General features: G+C 44.2%; 1 protein-coding gene across 1 annotated transcript in view; it reads left to right on the forward strand.

Annotated features, from left to right (window-relative positions):
• Positions 1 to 16,083, forward strand: part of hectd4 (HECT domain E3 ubiquitin protein ligase 4) — a 167,118-nt gene that overhangs the window by 116,913 nt on the left and 34,122 nt on the right. The window contains exons 46-58 of the mRNA XM_084328500.1: positions 588 to 749; positions 1,271 to 1,419; positions 1,898 to 1,977; positions 3,049 to 3,212; positions 3,331 to 3,568; positions 5,443 to 5,579; positions 6,666 to 6,792; positions 10,056 to 10,193; positions 12,435 to 12,565; positions 14,060 to 14,220; positions 14,304 to 14,485; positions 14,582 to 14,787; positions 14,892 to 15,022. Of these exons, the coding sequence (XP_084184626.1) occupies positions 588 to 749; positions 1,271 to 1,419; positions 1,898 to 1,977; positions 3,049 to 3,212; positions 3,331 to 3,568; positions 5,443 to 5,579; positions 6,666 to 6,792; positions 10,056 to 10,193; positions 12,435 to 12,565; positions 14,060 to 14,220; positions 14,304 to 14,485; positions 14,582 to 14,787; positions 14,892 to 15,022 (2,006 nt within the window). The remainder of the gene's footprint in view (positions 1 to 587; positions 750 to 1,270; positions 1,420 to 1,897; positions 1,978 to 3,048; positions 3,213 to 3,330; positions 3,569 to 5,442; positions 5,580 to 6,665; positions 6,793 to 10,055; positions 10,194 to 12,434; positions 12,566 to 14,059; positions 14,221 to 14,303; positions 14,486 to 14,581; positions 14,788 to 14,891; positions 15,023 to 16,083) is intronic.

Below are 16,083 nucleotides of genomic sequence, written 5' to 3' on the forward strand. Positions count from 1 at the left end.
CGGCAGCCCTACGAGCTACTGAAAGTCAAGTTTACTGGACATTCATTATTTCCATGTTGAAATTACGTGATACATTAAGTGTGGGGTCGCCTAGTGTGGCTGGGTAGTCTAGAGGTCTAAGCACAGGTGTGGCTGGGTAGTTTAGAGGTCTAAGCACTGGTGCCACTGGGTAGAGGTGTAAACACAGGTGTGTCTGGGTAGTTTAGAGGTCTAAGCACTGGTGCCACTGGGTAGAGGTGTAAACACAGGTGTGTCTGGGTAGTTTAGAGGTCTAAGCACTCACCTACCACCACAGAGACTCGGGTTAAATTCCCGGCAGCAGTACCCCGCAGTTGTCCCCTACACAGTTGGCAGTGTTTGTGGGTTACGCTCTCCCAGCGAAACTCCTCGTTGTCGGGTGAAAGGAAGCGGCTGGCGGCTCCACATGTATCGGAGGAGGAATAGTCTACACAACAGTGGTGGCAGCGCAACAACCAGGAAGGGAATTGACAAAATTGCCGATATGGGAGCAAAGTAAAAAGGCAAATAAAAAGTGCCTGGTCGGTGGATACAGCCCCTTAATCCCTCTCCTGTGTTCCCTCCTCCAGCCGAAGGAGATCACCTGGTGTCCATCCAGGGTGTTCCCTCCGGTGAGAGCCTGCATGTTCTCCTCCCGCCTCACCTCAGTCACCTTCCTGGCCGACCCCAGCGCCGGAGGAGGCCTGCCCAGGGGCACCTTCATCTACGCCACCTCAGCTGTGCCTGTTCAGGTGGGTACACTACAGCGGAATGGACACCTGTCTCAGTTCATAACTGCACTAAATCCTGTTGTTCATGGTTTCATTCGAAAAGAGCAATTTGTGCATCAGAATTATAATAAAAAAAGACGAGTCGAAAACATGTTTGTAACTACAATCACTTGACTCATGGTTGATCACTCTGAGCAGATAACTGATTCAGTATCTTATATTTTCAAGTCATGAGTTTGTGAGTACAGTAGTGTTTTGATCATGTTGTTTCTAGAAGTGGTATTGTCATGGTGAAGTTTTAACATTGAAATGAATGGGTGCTTCACCCCATTGTATCACCATCAATGTGTGATTAAAGCAAATGTTCATTGATAGTGTAGAGGCTTCTAGCCATTCCAGCACAACGTTGGATTGATTTAAAAAAAGGTTATCGTTTTTTTTTTTTTTTTTTATATTTGTGCAAAATAAATAAATGTACAACGTGTATGTTGATACAGAAGCTTGATGGCAACGCAGTCTTCAATGTCCTCTCTCCCCTGCAGGCCCCTTCCTTCTACTGGGAAATAGAGATCGTCTCCTATGGAGACTCTGAAGATGACAGCGGTCCTATTGTGTCTTTTGGCTTTGCAACTGAAGCAGAGAAGAGAGACGGAGCGTGGACCAACCCTGTGGGCACCTGTCTCTTCCATAAGTACGTTCTTGTCTTATCGAGGTTGTGCTCAATTCAATTTCAATTCCAGTTAAAGATTAACTATTTAATTTACTAATGGTGGAAAATTCATTCTGTTATTTTTTGTTTTGTTACTTTTTTATAGAAACTGGATATGACAGTTTTTTTTCATAACAACGTTTTTTCAATGTTTGGGAAATGTAAGAAAACCCACTTCCTGAATTGATTGAACTGAACGTGAATTTAGCACAACCCTGCTATGGGTTTGCAGCATGGAGTCACTGTAGGAGGTCCATCTCTGGCAGCATTTCCCACTGCTCTGTCTCATCCTGGAGTGCTGACCGCTATCATTCTGTGTCTGTTGTCTTGTTCCATCCCCTGTCTGTCTGTCTGTCTGTCTGTCTGTCTGTCTGTCTGTCTGTCTGTCTGTCTGTCTGTCTGTCTGTCTGTCTGTCTGTCTGTCTGTCTGTCTGTCTGTCTGTCTGTCTGATGTTGCCAGTAATGGCAGGGCGGTGCACTATAATGGCTCCAGTCTGCTGCAGTGGAAGAGTGTCAGGCTGGACGTGGCCCTACTTCCTGGTGAGACTAGACACTTTTCCCGCACCATGATGTAATCTGCTTCCTCTACTTCTACCAGTTGATTCAGTTAGCCTTAGAAATCCATACATGCAGTGTATTATGAATAATATGAATAAAATAAATCTAGTTTAATTAAATTAAACACATTTACTGCTACTACTACAACAAACAACCACACACTTGTGCTTTTGTTGTGTTTTTATTCTAATGTATTTATCTTGATTTTATTCTGTTTTTATTGCTAACCCTTTTTTTACACAGGATTTTAGCCTGTACCTTCTGGCAATGGAAATTAGCCTTTTGGCTAAAATTGGGTGCATTTACATTGTAAAATGTTTTATTAATGTACACTGTCCCCCTTGAACAAATAAAGTAAACCTAAACCTAAACCTACACTACAACAAATAATAATAATTAAGAATACTGGCTACTCTTTCAAACAACCACTTTCACCATAGGTGTTTTCAGACCAAACATAAGCCAACACTGCTTCTACCTTCTCTCCCCAGAGAGCGGAGATGCACAGTGGCTGGGCGATGGATTGATCAACTTATAGCTAAACATTTCCTGGTTGATAACAAATGAGAGTGCTAAAATGGCCAATAGCAAACTTTGAATACTTAACCTACAAATATCAGACTGTTCTGACAGCACAATATTGATGTAACTAGGAGATTCCCTGGGATTTCTTTTTTTAATGCATAGGTATTTCACCTACTATACGAGGTTGACTCAGGCGTTATTGGCATGTCTGTCTCCAGCCCTGTGCACTGCAGGCACATGGTCTGAGACCATGAACTTGATGTCTGGACCAATCACTGTACACTTGGGTCACTCATAGTTTCTCTGTGCTGGGAGAGTCCCTGCTCTGAGATGGGAGCTAAACAAGCCCCTCAAACGGGATTCAGCAACTACGATCGTACTTAGTTCCTGCAGTGAGAACACAATAAAAAGCGGGTACTTCCAATAACAGTTCCTGAACTATGAAAACGTCTCTCTGTGTACAGTATATTGAGCAAGTTCTGCACTGTATTTTCAGACATCCAAATAGTAATGTTTTTATTGTCACAGGTGACGTGGCTGGGATAGGCTGGGAGCGTTCGGAGGGCACCCCTCCACCCCCCGGCCAGGCCCCTAAAGGGAGGGTCTATTTCACCTACTGTGGCCAGCGGCTCAGCCCCATCCTGGAGGATGTAGCAGGGGGGATGTGGCCCTTGGTCCACATTCAAAAGAAGGTAGGTTTTCTATTGGGCTAAAACGTCTTCTTCCAAAGCTCCATGTTTAGAGCCGCGTGGAACTCAGTGTGCGGTTTTACTCAACGTGCGGTTTCACTCTCCTAATGTTTTCCATCAGAACACAAAGATCCGTGCCAACTTTGGTTGCCGGCCGTTTGCGTATGCAGAGGGCCAAGCACACCGGAATGCTGCTGACCTGTGTGTAGACCTTGCAGAAGAGATCAGTGCAAACTTTGAAGCGCTCCCCTTCGCAATGGCCTCAGACAGTGACAATGAAGCCGGTGCCAGCGTGGCCTCTGACTCCGGCTCCCACGGACCTCCCTGTCGGATCGCCGCCGTGGCCGTCGGCCAGCAACGTATGTCCTCCTCTTTTAAGGAATTTGAATGATCAAAAAGACCATTATTTTCAGATTAACTCATTCAAGTTCTTCACTAGATTGTAAATGGTTCAAAATGGGTTTGATAGGTTCTAGGATCATGAAACTTACTATAGACTTTATAACATATAAAGGACATTGGATCATTTAAATTCAGATGTAAGAAACATAGAAGACGATTTGGTCCGACAACAGCGATGATGATGACAAATACCCCCCCCCCCCTCCCACATTCAACCTCAATATTAGTTTTGTGTCATCAGAGTTTTAATTTCAGTCATCTGTTTGTCTCTGTAGTGTTCCACAAGGAAGCATACTAGGACCGCTACTGGTCCTAATTTATGCAAATGTCGTCAGCTTGTGACTGCAACTTGTTCCTGTTCGCGGACGACTCAGCTCTGCTGGTCTCTGACAAGAACAAGTTACAGGTTGAAAAAACCCTCAGCTCGGAACTAGGCAAAATCTGCACCTGGCTCGCTGACAACAAACTATCATTACACCTGGGTAAAACAAAGTCCATTCTCTTCGGTTCAAATAACAAACTCAGCAAGGCCAACGGCTTCTCTGTTACAGTGGGTGACAATACTGTCACAAGGAAAGATGAAATTACATACCTAGGTTCCATCCTAGAGGCAAATCTTTCCTGTAACAAACTGGCATCCAATGTAATAAAAAAAGTCAACCAACAAACTAGATTCTTGTACCGGATCTCCTCTCTGGTAAACAAGAATACCCTGAAGACTCTGGCAGGAGCACTCATTCAAGGGTACTACGACTATGCTTGCACCTCATGGTACCAAAGCACCTCAAAGGCGCTAAAAACTAAATTACAAACATCACAAAACAAACTGGTCAGACTACTGCTTGACCTTACTCCTAGAACCCACCTCGCCCCTGCCCACTTTGACAACCTAGGATGGCTCAGAGTAGACAACAGAGTACAGCAACTTGCAATGGGCCTGGTCTACAAGATACACTACACCACTAAGGTACCCATGTACATGTCAAAATACTTCCCAAAGGTCAGTGAATACCACGATCACAACACCAGAGGGAGCTCCACAAATCATGTTAAACCCAGATTCGGCTCAAACAAGGGACTAAACACGTTTAGCAATTATGCCACATCAATGTGGAACGCCCTACCCACAGCTGTAAAGGAATGTGAATCACTACCCACTTTTAAAACTACTCAAGGAGCACCTACGGGAGACTGCAATTCGAAACTGGCCCCTGTAAATGTCCTAACCCAACCCCCTCCAATGTACAGTAAATGTCCTAACCTAGTAATACACGAGACCCTCTTCTTGGGACCAAGTACGATTTTGTCGATAATCCAATGTACAGTTACCCCCCCCCCCCGCCTACTCATCCCCCCCCACCCCACCCACCCAACCACCTCCAATGTACAGTTCCCCCACCCCACCACCTCCAATGTACAGTTTCTTCGTCAAATGTATATACTCTCTTTTTTTTTAAAACTCTTTTTGTATCACAAACGGTACTGTATTTGTAAATCTGGTATGTCATACATGTATAGATGTAGCAGTACTGTCTATCTGTATGTCATGTATGTCATATATGTTATGATGAATTGAAAATGGGGGACCCTGATGTAAACGAGACTAAAGTATTTCTCTGGTCTGCATCCCCTTAACAATTGTGTGTATTGAGCTGTACTGTATTGTACCCATTCTGCAATCTGTTAATAAAATGTTCAATCAATCAATCAATCTGCTGTTTGGTTAACCCTCCCCCTCCTCCGCTGTGTGTGTATCTATCTGTGTGTCTCCTAGTAGTTGGTAGCGTTTGTAAGAAATGGCTCTGTTGTTTGTCCTCTCCTGTTGGGACAGAGTACAGCAGTGACTTGTCGAGCCACTACAAGGTGGAGCTGAGCTACGAGAACTTCGTCACCTCTGGGCCTGACCCCCATCCACCACCCATCGCCGACGATGAGAGTGACGACGAGGACGATGACGACGTCCCCAGAGTAAGTGCAAATCACAACCTCTTATGTTCTAATGAGGGCTGACAAGTATCAACAGTATGGACTCCCTTATTTATTGATGCTCTTTCATCACATCCAGCCTTGACTACTGTAATGGAGTCTTGTCTGGGGTACCCAGCAACACCCTGGACAGGCACATCACCCCCACCTTCATCCACTTCCACTGGCTCCCGGTCAAGTCCCATACCTCATATGAGATTCTTATCCTTACCTACAAATTCCTCCATGCCCTTGCCCCCCAATACCTATCTGACCTCCTTCACCCCTACACCCCCTCCCAGAGGCTCCATCCCCCACACTATGAACTTTTGGGGACAGAGCCTTCACTTCGGTGGACCCCACCCTCTGGAACTCTCTCTCTCCTGGCTAAGATCGGCTCTGCCACATACCTGGACTCTTTTAAGACAGCCCTGAATACGTATGCCTACATCCTTTAGTCATCTCCCTGTCCTTTGTTCTTATTATTATTTATTTAGCTGATGTCTTTTTTGTTGCGTCCTTGGGTTTCTTGAAAGGCGCTATATGGCGCGTAAGTGGCGCAGTGGGCAAGGCGCTCGCCACTAATGCAGGAGATGCTGGGTTCGAGCCCAGCTCTTGACATTGCTACCAGCTTGGCTGGTCGTTCATACTAACACAATTGGCAGTGTTAGGGGTGGGAAGCTGGTGGGTGGGGATCGGACGTTGTGGACAGCGACTCCTACAGGTCGGTTGGTGCGCCTGCGCAGCAGAATCAGGAAGCAACGGGGGCGGCGTGTCCCTCCCACGCAGACCCTCGCCGCTGAGAGATCGTGCTGTGCAGGTGAAAAGATGCGACGGCTGCCTCCTCGTGTACCGGAGGTGACACGTGATGCAAGGCTTGGTCCACATTGCAGCCGACCAGTGGGAGGCATGGTCTAACAACGTTCGAGACAGGGGAGGGTAGAATTGGACAATATGAAATTGGGGATGGGAGAAAAAATTGAAAAATGGGAGAAAAAGTAGATAAAAAAAAAGAAAGGCGCTATATAAATCCAAGCTATTATTGTTGTTATTCTGCTTCTGATCGTTTGCCGTGATCTCTGACCTCAGGAGGACCACTATGCTTTGCTGGTGAAGGCCTGGGAGACCAAAGTATTTCCAACCATCCGCAGACGCTTCCGAAACGAGGCTGAGAGGAAGTCTGGCCTGGACCAGATCAAAGGAGCACTGCAGCTGGGTGAGAATTGTAATCTGCTCTGTTAGGGATGGACATTTGCCATTATTTTCACAGCTAGATTTATTACAGTAAAAGATTTAAATGATCACAAAGATGAATGGTGGGATCTGTTTTTAAGAACTTCCACATCATAAGCCCCTCTCAACACTGCCCGTTCTAGCCGGGATTCTTACCCCATTATTTGCCATGCCGTTCTGTGTGAAAGAATGCAGGTGTTAAATTTTATTCAGGTATAGTGAAATTGCCAGGGTGGGTTTACCCCAGCGTCTGTGTGGAAGGGACTGCCCGGCATTGCAGGACATGGGTGTGATGTTGATGATGTGTTTAATTCTGTGGGGGTTAGCTTGTAGGTAATCATAACCACAACTATTTTCACAAGTGGAGTTCTGCCCCATGCTACTATCCCCGCACCACCAACCCGTGGGAATATAGCTTCTAGCTATCAGTTGTCACATGAAAGGTGGGATAGAACAAAGGCTGACCACATGATATAATAATCACACTAATCATAGTAATAATAATAATATGCTAATGAAAAGAATATGCAATGTCAAGTCAAGTCAGTTTTATTTATATAGCACATTTACAAATGACTAACGGCCAAACCAAAGTGCTTCACAACATGGTAAAAACACATACAATGCAATAAAAATACACTAGAATTACAAAAAAGGTAGAGTACAGTACATATAAGAAAGCAAGGGCAAAGTGCAATAAAATAACAAGAAAATTAGATAAAAAGTGCAGAGTGACAGTGGACGTCATGTATAGATGCTGGGCTAGCTCTGGTCAAAGGCCAGGGAGAAGAGGTGTGTTTTGAGCAAGGATTTAAAAACATCTAGGCTCTGGGCAGATCTTATGTGGGGGAGGCTGTTCCAGAGTCGGGGGGCAGCAGCAGCAAAGGCTCTATCTCCCCTGGTTTTGAGCCTGGTCCTAGGCACCTCCAGCAGCAGCTGGTCAGCAGACCTTAGGGCTCTGGATGGGGTGGGGTGATGTAGGAGCTCAGCTAGGTACAGTGGAGCCAGCCCGTGTAGTGCTTTAAAAACAGTCAGTAAAAGTTTAAAATCAATACGGAAACGGACGGGGAGCCAGTGGAGAGAAGCCAGAACTGGTGTAATGTGGTCACGTTTCCTGGTACCGGAAAGCAGGCGGGCAGCCGCATTTTGTACCAGTTGCAGGCGACGGAGCAGCAACTGGTCAATGCCGACATACAACGCATTGCAGTAATCCAGCCGGGTCGAGATAAAGGCATGGATCACCCTCTCCAGATCCTTCTGGGAGAGGTATGGTTTGGTCTTGGCTAGGAGTCTGAGGTGAAAAAAGCTAGTTTTGACCACCGAACTAACCTGCTTATCAAATTTTTTATTTCTGTTGAAGATTACTCCGAGGTTTCTGATAGAGGAGCGGATATTTGAGCCCAGGGGGCCTAGGGCAATGGCAGTAGGGTCAGGTGAATCATTACTAAATAAAATTATCTCTGTTTTGCGCTCGTTTAAGTTGAGAAAGTTTGCACTCATCCATAATTTAATATCAGCCAGTCTAACAGTGGTTGTAATGTGACCTTGGATTTTGCTTGTAGGGGTAAATAGATCTGCACATCGTCGGCAAAGCAATGGAAGGACATGTTATGCTTTGCATTGATTGAGCCTAAGGGCAACATATATAATAAAAAGAGGATGGGGCCCAGTATTGAATGTGAGAAGATGCAAAAAATAAAAGCTTCATCAACTCACTGCCCTGGACTAGTCTTGAAAAAACAGTAACACTGCATCATCTACTTGGGGATAAAGCAATTTTTGGGACATGGAAACATACAGTAGGCTACATGATATAACATTTAATGAGGGCAGGTGTAATGCCTGGCATGCACTAGAAGATATTCCAAATCCTAACCGATATTGAAACTTCTTTTGTCTTTCATTCGTTGGAACGCATTAGACGATTTTGCCAAAACAGAGCACCATGCACTTGAAGATTACACTCAGGTCTCGACTCTCTGAACCTATAATCTTGCAAGCACTGCAGGGTTTGACATTACCACTGCCACCTGCCAACTGTGGGTAGAATTTGGTAAAAAATATGGGCCTTTCGGTGCAGAAAGAATGCACTTCCCTTGGTTGCGACTTGTATGACTTCCTTGTATATTAGTTTCCCTGGAAATATTAGTAGCTAATATATAATATAATAATATAATATTAGCTGCTCCATTACCAGCAAGGTCTCTCCTACATTTTAAAAAGCCTAGAGAAAGCCTTACTCATTATCAAATTGATAACATTTGGAGACCTATTTCAGAACCACAACCTGAGACACGCTGCGTCTATCCCCCTACGACTCGGGTACACGGCATCACGGCATTCTGTAACGCACACATGATGATGAACAACCAAACAACAACCCAAAGCCAGCAGAATGGAGGTCCTCCATTGTGGGATTGTTGTGGGACTTCTGTGTAATGAGGGCTATACAGTGCAGTGCACACACTGTGTGATGGTCTGGAAGCACATAGGCACAGGTAGACTGGAATGCAAAGGAAACAGAAAGGTCCACTCAGCAGTGACAAACCTATCGAGTCTTTTTCATTGAGTAGGCTCTAAGTACACACTCCTACGTAGTAGGGATGAGTTCGAATTTCCGAATAGTCGTGCCAGTCTCCACATTCGATTTTCAATCTAACTGCAGTAACTACACAAACAGTGAAACTGAGAAAAATTGCTTAAAGCTCTTACAGCATGCGCATGTACAGCGCGCGTGGCCGGGCACACCGAGTCCGACTTCAGAGCGGGCGAAAGTGCACGGAGGAAGGTACATTTACATTGGAACAGCTGTAAATGCCTAGTCTATTGCGAAGTCAGTCCCCGTTTGAAGATTTTTTAAAGATGTCCAGTTACAGTGTTCTATTGTCCATTTTGCATGTATAACCAGTTATTATATAATTAATTGGAATGTTAGAATTAATTTTAGAATGATGATCAGTGTGACTGTACTCTTGAAAAAGTATAGTAATATGGTTTATTTGTATTGGGAAAGATACAGACACATTAGCTGTGTAAGGGCCTAACTTGACTAAACAAAACAATAAATCTATAAAGCCCAGAGGAGGTTGAAAACCGGCTAAAACATACGTTGACGCGTCTGTGGCTCGTGCTGGATACTCATCTGGTGAAAGGATTGAATGTCCACAAGGTCCGTTCCAATAACACCCCACCTGGTGACCATGGTGAATTGTTTTTCTCTCTATTTCTCTGTGTAAATCTCTCCAGGTATGGTAGACATCGCCAGACAGACAGTGGAATTCCTATATGAAGAGAACGGTGGCATCCCTCGCGACCTGTACCTCCCTACCATAGAGGATATCAAGGATGAGGCCAACAAGTTCACCATTGACAAAGTTCGCAAAGGTACTCGTCACTTACATCACTATGCTAAAGAGCCATATCGCTCCATAAGGTACTTGTCACCTACATCACTATGCTAAAGAGCCATATCACTCCATAAGGTACTTGTCACTTACATCACTATGCTAAAGAGCCATATCACTCCATAAGGCACTTCAAGTTTCAAGTTTCTTTAATAGTTGTCATACAGAAGTACAGAATACTTTTGTACAAAATGCTTCTTACTGTTGCGCTCCAGAGACTGTGCAAGACAAGATAAGTATGAAATAAAAACATAGTAAAATTAGAAGTAAAAAAAAAAAGAGGTCACAGTGTTCAGTTTAGACATATGTACAATGTTCGATGCAGAATAGACGTAGTTACCATACAATATACAATACTGTGCAGTGTACTAATATACAATACTATATAGTGCAAGGCAGAAATGGAGAAATGGGACGAGGTGCAATTTAGGTACAATTCACAGTAGGTGTACGAGTTGTAGTGCAAATCCTTTATCAATAAATATAAAGTGTAAGTGTGTTTGTGTGATCTAAAGTGTGGAGAGTGGGTGCTGCAGTGTGTTGTTTGTTTGAGTGAGTGTGTGCGTGTGGGTGTGTGCTGTGTGCATTTGATGGTTGTTGCATAGTGATTATTGTTCGTTTAGCGATTATTGTTCGTTTAGCAGCCTGATGGCCTGGGGATAGAAGCTTCTTCTGAGTCTTTCTGTGCTCGCCTTAAGACTCCGGTATCGCTTGCCTGACCGCAGCAGTTCAAAGAGGCAGTTGTTCGGGTGGCTCGAGTCCTTAATAATTCTCTTAGCCTTCCCCTTGCACCGCTTGTCGTAAATGTTCTGGAGGGTGGGAAGCCCCCCTCCAATTGTGCGTTCGGCTGCACGTGTCACTCTTTGTAGTCTGCTACGGTCTTGTGCAGTGCTATTCCCAAACCAGGAGGTGATGTTGCCGGTCAGGATGCTCTCTATTGTACATGAGTAGAAGTTCCTAAGGATCTTCTGACTGACTTGGAACTTCCTTAGGCGCCTGAGGAAGTAGAGGCGTTGTCGTGCCTTCTTCACAACACTGTCAATGTGTGTGGTCCATGTCAAGTCCTCGGATATGTGGGCTCCGAGGTACTTGAAACTGTTCACTCTCTCAACCGGTGCCCCGTCGATGCTGAGGGGGCTGTAGTCCTTGACCCCCGACCTCCTGAAGTCCACAATCATCTCTTTTGTTTTGCTGACGTTCAGGGAGAGGCAGTTCTCCTGACACCACTGTGACAGGTTCTCTACCTCTTCCAGGTAGGCCCTTTCGTCGTTGGCAGAGATCAGGCCCACCACTACTGTGTCATCAGCAAATTTGATGATGGTGTTGTTGTTCCGCTGTGCTACGCAGTCATGTGTGTACAGGGAGTAGAGGAGGGGGCTCAGAACACAGCCCTGGGGGGCCCTTATGTTGAGCGTGATGGATGAGGAGGTGCAGTTGCCGGCTCTTACCACCTGGGGTCTGCCCGTCAGGAAGTCCAAGACCCACTGGCACAGGTCATAGTTCAAGCCCAGGTCCCTGAGCTTGGCTATGAGTTTGGAGGGGACTATGGTATTGAATGCTGAGCTGTAGTCGATGAACAGCATTCTCACATAGTTCCCCTGCCTCTTGTCCAGATGTGATGCTGCTGTGTGCAGCACATGGGCTATGGCGTCCTCCGTGGACCTGTTGGGGCGATATGCAAATTGCAGAGGGTCCAGGTTGATGGGGAGGGAGGAACAGATGTAGCCCTTCACTAGCTTCTCAAAGCACTTCATGGCTATGGAGGTGAGGGCTACAGGGCGGTAGTCGTTGAGGCAAGCGGGCGTAGATTTTTTGGGTACAGGGATGATGGTGGACTTCTTCAGACAGGTGGGGATGACAGCCTGTTCCAAGGACAGGTTGAAGATGTCAGTGAATACCGGGGCCAGTTGGTCGGCACAGACTTTTAGGACGCGGCCGGGGATGCCGTCCGGTCCTGCTGCCTTCCTGATATTCACTTTTTTAAAGTCACCTACATCACTATGCTAAAGAGCCATATCACTCCATAAGGTACTTGTCACCTACATCACTATGCTAAAGAGCCATATCACTCCATAAGGTACTTGTCACCTACATCACTATGCTAAAGAGCCATATCGCTGAACGCCATAGAGTTTGGTCATAAAAAAGCCAGTCAATATTTGAAGTGAACGTTTAAATGCAAAATGAAGAGCGTGAGGCTCAATCTTCTTTTTCAACCCAGGGTTGACGGTGGTCATCCGCTGTCCGGACAGCAACAACACCACTACAGGGGGCACCGCCCTGCCCAAGTTTGCCATCCGGGGCATGCTGAAGACCTTTGGTCTGCACGGGGTGGTCCTGGATGTGGACTCTGTAAGTACAAGACTATTTTATTTTAAGGCTCAACAAGGCATAAAATTCACATTTAGTTTGCAATATGAAATAACGCAATTCTATAATAATGGGTTATTTTAAAACACACATAATAAATAATGATAATAATAAAACTTTTTTGTATAGCACCTTTCATACAATAATTGCAGCTCAAAGTGCTTCACAGCAGAAAAAAAAGACAGGCACATAATTAACACATAAAGTGCAGATATAAAACATATTTATATTAGAACATTTACATTTACATTTAGTCATTTAGCTGACGCTTTTATCCAAAGCGACTTACAAGTTCTGTACGACAAGCCATCAGGAAGGGCACAACTCTATCAGCTGAGTAACAATGTTCATCAAAGTGTTGAGTGCTACAGTGTAGGTTAGTTTATTAGGACAATATGGTTAGTTAGGGTTAGATTTTTTTTTTTTTTTTTTAATTCAGATAATGGTTGAAGAAGTGAGTCTTTAGTCGACGGCGAAAGATTGGACGTGTTTCGGCTGTCCTATAATAAAACAAGCCGAAAAAAGATAGCAGCAAGCCGGTAAGGCAAATCACAGTTTTTCATATTAGGATCTAACATCCCTATAGGCCTCACTGTTTATGGTTTGATTCAGGTTTAAAATTACATACAAAAAACATATAAAAAGATAGCAGCAAGGTAAGGCAAATCACAGTTTTTCATATTAGGATCTAACATCCCAATAGGCCTCTCTGTTTATGGTTTGATTCCGTTTTAAAATAGGCAGTAATACAAATAATACAAATAGAATAGACAGAGTAAAAAAGTGCAGTAAAAATAGTTAATAAAATAGAATAGAAAGTAAAATGGTGCAGTACTACAGTGCAACAAAATTGTTCAATAAAATAAAATAGCCCTCATTTACAATACAATAATCTGGTTGAAGCGGGCTCCTGAGTTACTTTACAGGATATGGTTCTGAGTTACTTTACAGAACAGCAGAGCAGCTCAACTCACTTTGAATTTCTTTCCAAAGGTCCGTTCTAAATTACTTTATAGAACAGTCCGAAATGAAAGAACGTTGGGTTAAGATCCAGTCTGTCAGACATGCTTCACTCACACCAGGTCTATTTAATACAAGGAGAGTGGTCATCACTGGAAAATCCAATGGGAGAAGTGTGTGTGTGTGTGTGTGTGTGTGTGTGTGTGTGTGTGTGTGTGTGTGTGTGTGTGTGTGTGTGTGTGTGTGTGTGTGTGTGTGTGTGTGTGTGTGTGTGTGTGTGTGTGTGTGTGTGTGTGTGTGTGTGTGTGTGTGTGTGTGTGTGTGTGTGTGTGTGTGTGTGTGTGTGTGTGTGTGTGTGTGTGTGTGTGTGTGTGTGTGTGTGTGTGTGTGAGAGAGAAACGTTTAGTATCTTTGAATGTAAAAATACTTTTTCACATTTGTTCACAATGTGTTCATCCAGGCTAATGAGCTGGTACAGGTAGAGACCTATTTGTGTGTGTGTGTGTGTTCATCCAGGCTAATGAGCTGGTACAGGTGGAGACCTATCTGCGTAGTGAGGGAGTGCTGGTGAGATACTGGTACCCTATTGAGATCCTGGAGCGACCGCCTGCTGGGTCTCGTCGCACTGCAGCTAATGGCCTTGTCTCTCTGGACAGCAGCAACATTCAGATACACAGGTAACAAACACTTAGACACACAAACACACACACACACACACTGTATTAATGCTAATGAAATTAATGTTATTGCTTTGCTTTAGGGAGCTTCTTCGTTGTGAAAGTGCACTGGCTCGTCTATATTGTCGCATGGCCCTACTCAACATCTTCGCTCCCAAGAGCCCTCACACCTTCACTCGTCTCTTTCACATCCCGGCTATCCGTGACATCACCTTGGAACACCTGCAGCTTCTCTCCAATCAACTGCTTGCCCCGCCTCTACCCGGTGAGTATACATTTGTTGAAAACGAGTGCACTACTAGTGAACGAGGTGTGGTTCTGTGATTGGTGTCCTGAACGCTGTTACTTTGCTCTTCTGCAGATGGCACCATTGGCTCTAGTTCCATCCTCCTGGGCCAGTCTCTGCTTCACAACCTTCAGGCCCAAAGCTGCTCCCCCACAGACCTGTTCTACCAGGGTAACGCTCAGCCCATTCGGGAGTGGCTGACTGTGGCCATCACCCGCGCCTTGCACCAGGGAGAGGAGAGCCTGCTAGAGCTCACCAGGCAGATATGCTGCTTCCTACAGGTCAGCATGGTCAACAGATACAATAGACATTATCCCCGCGGACGTGCCCTGCTTTGTGAAACACTCGATCTGAACTTTTATTTTGTTGTTGTTCTGTCTGGTAGAACGCACCTGAGCAGTTCACATCAGAGGAGTTTCCTGTGTCCGAGTCGAAGGTCAGCATGGATGTCAGCTTTCCAGGCGCTGCGTTTGTGATTGTGTCCTGCAAGGAGAGCCAGCTAGGCTGTCGAAAAGAGTGAGTTTTCCGCGGTAGTTGGTGATACCGGTGTTAACTCTGTGTTCTTGCTCACCCCCACCGATGTATGCTTTTTATTTTATTTATATATATATTAGTGGTGGAACTCGATTAAAAATGTTAATCGAATTAATTCGAGACTTTATAGTTAATTAATAGAAATTAATCACATTTTAATCGCATATCAATATTTGAAAAGCAGCAATTTTCAATTCAAATGAATTTTGGTATACGAGTGAATCAATGAATATACATTATACATACGTTTAAGCAGTACAATTCTGTATTAGCTACTACACAGACCAACAGATCAATGCAATTTTTAACAAAGTGCAGCAATTTTGGGAATAATCTATATATAGCGCAAAGGACCTTTTGTAAACTCAAGCACTTTCGAGGTAAAACTAAAACGCAGTACTTTCAAGTACATTCCAGAACAGTTGACCATTGAAAAAAATTAAATCTTGATTGATCTCAATTTCTCTTATTTCATTTTTTTTATGAATAAACCAGACTAAGAAAAAAAGTTATTTGCAATTTATTATACTTTATACTTATAGCACATGCATGAGTCTGGTCTCCTTTGAAAGGTAACATTCTTACACAATAAAGAAAAATCATCATGCGATTAAATGCATAATTTTTTTTTTACTTTGAATTCTTTCTGTAGTTAATTAATTGAAATTAATGCGATAGAGTCCCAGCCCTAATATATATATATTAAGGCTGTCAAAGTTAACGTGTTATTAACTCATTCAGCGCCAGAGGTCGCTGTCTACCTTCTGGGTAGAACGCCATCGCTGTAAGTCAATGGGGCGCTTTGTTCACTTGCGAGTGCTTAAAATATATGAAATAGTATAGCTATGGATCTAATACACCCGTCGATTGTCAGTGAGTTGCTTCCAGTCAACATGCACAAAACAGATTGTTTTTTCATCCGTACATTTCGGTTTTATACCGTGGTGAATAAGAGTATATTTCCAGAGCATTCTGTCTAATCTCAAGAAACTCGAGCAAACGGCGCTTAAATGTATTTCCTTAGAAATCGTGCCATTTGTCGC

The sequence above is a fragment of the Notolepis coatsorum genome (genome assembly GCF_963971535.1).
Source record: "Notolepis coatsorum genome assembly, chromosome: 1".
Classification (NCBI taxonomy): domain Eukaryota; kingdom Metazoa; phylum Chordata; class Actinopteri; order Aulopiformes; family Paralepididae; genus Notolepis; species Notolepis coatsorum.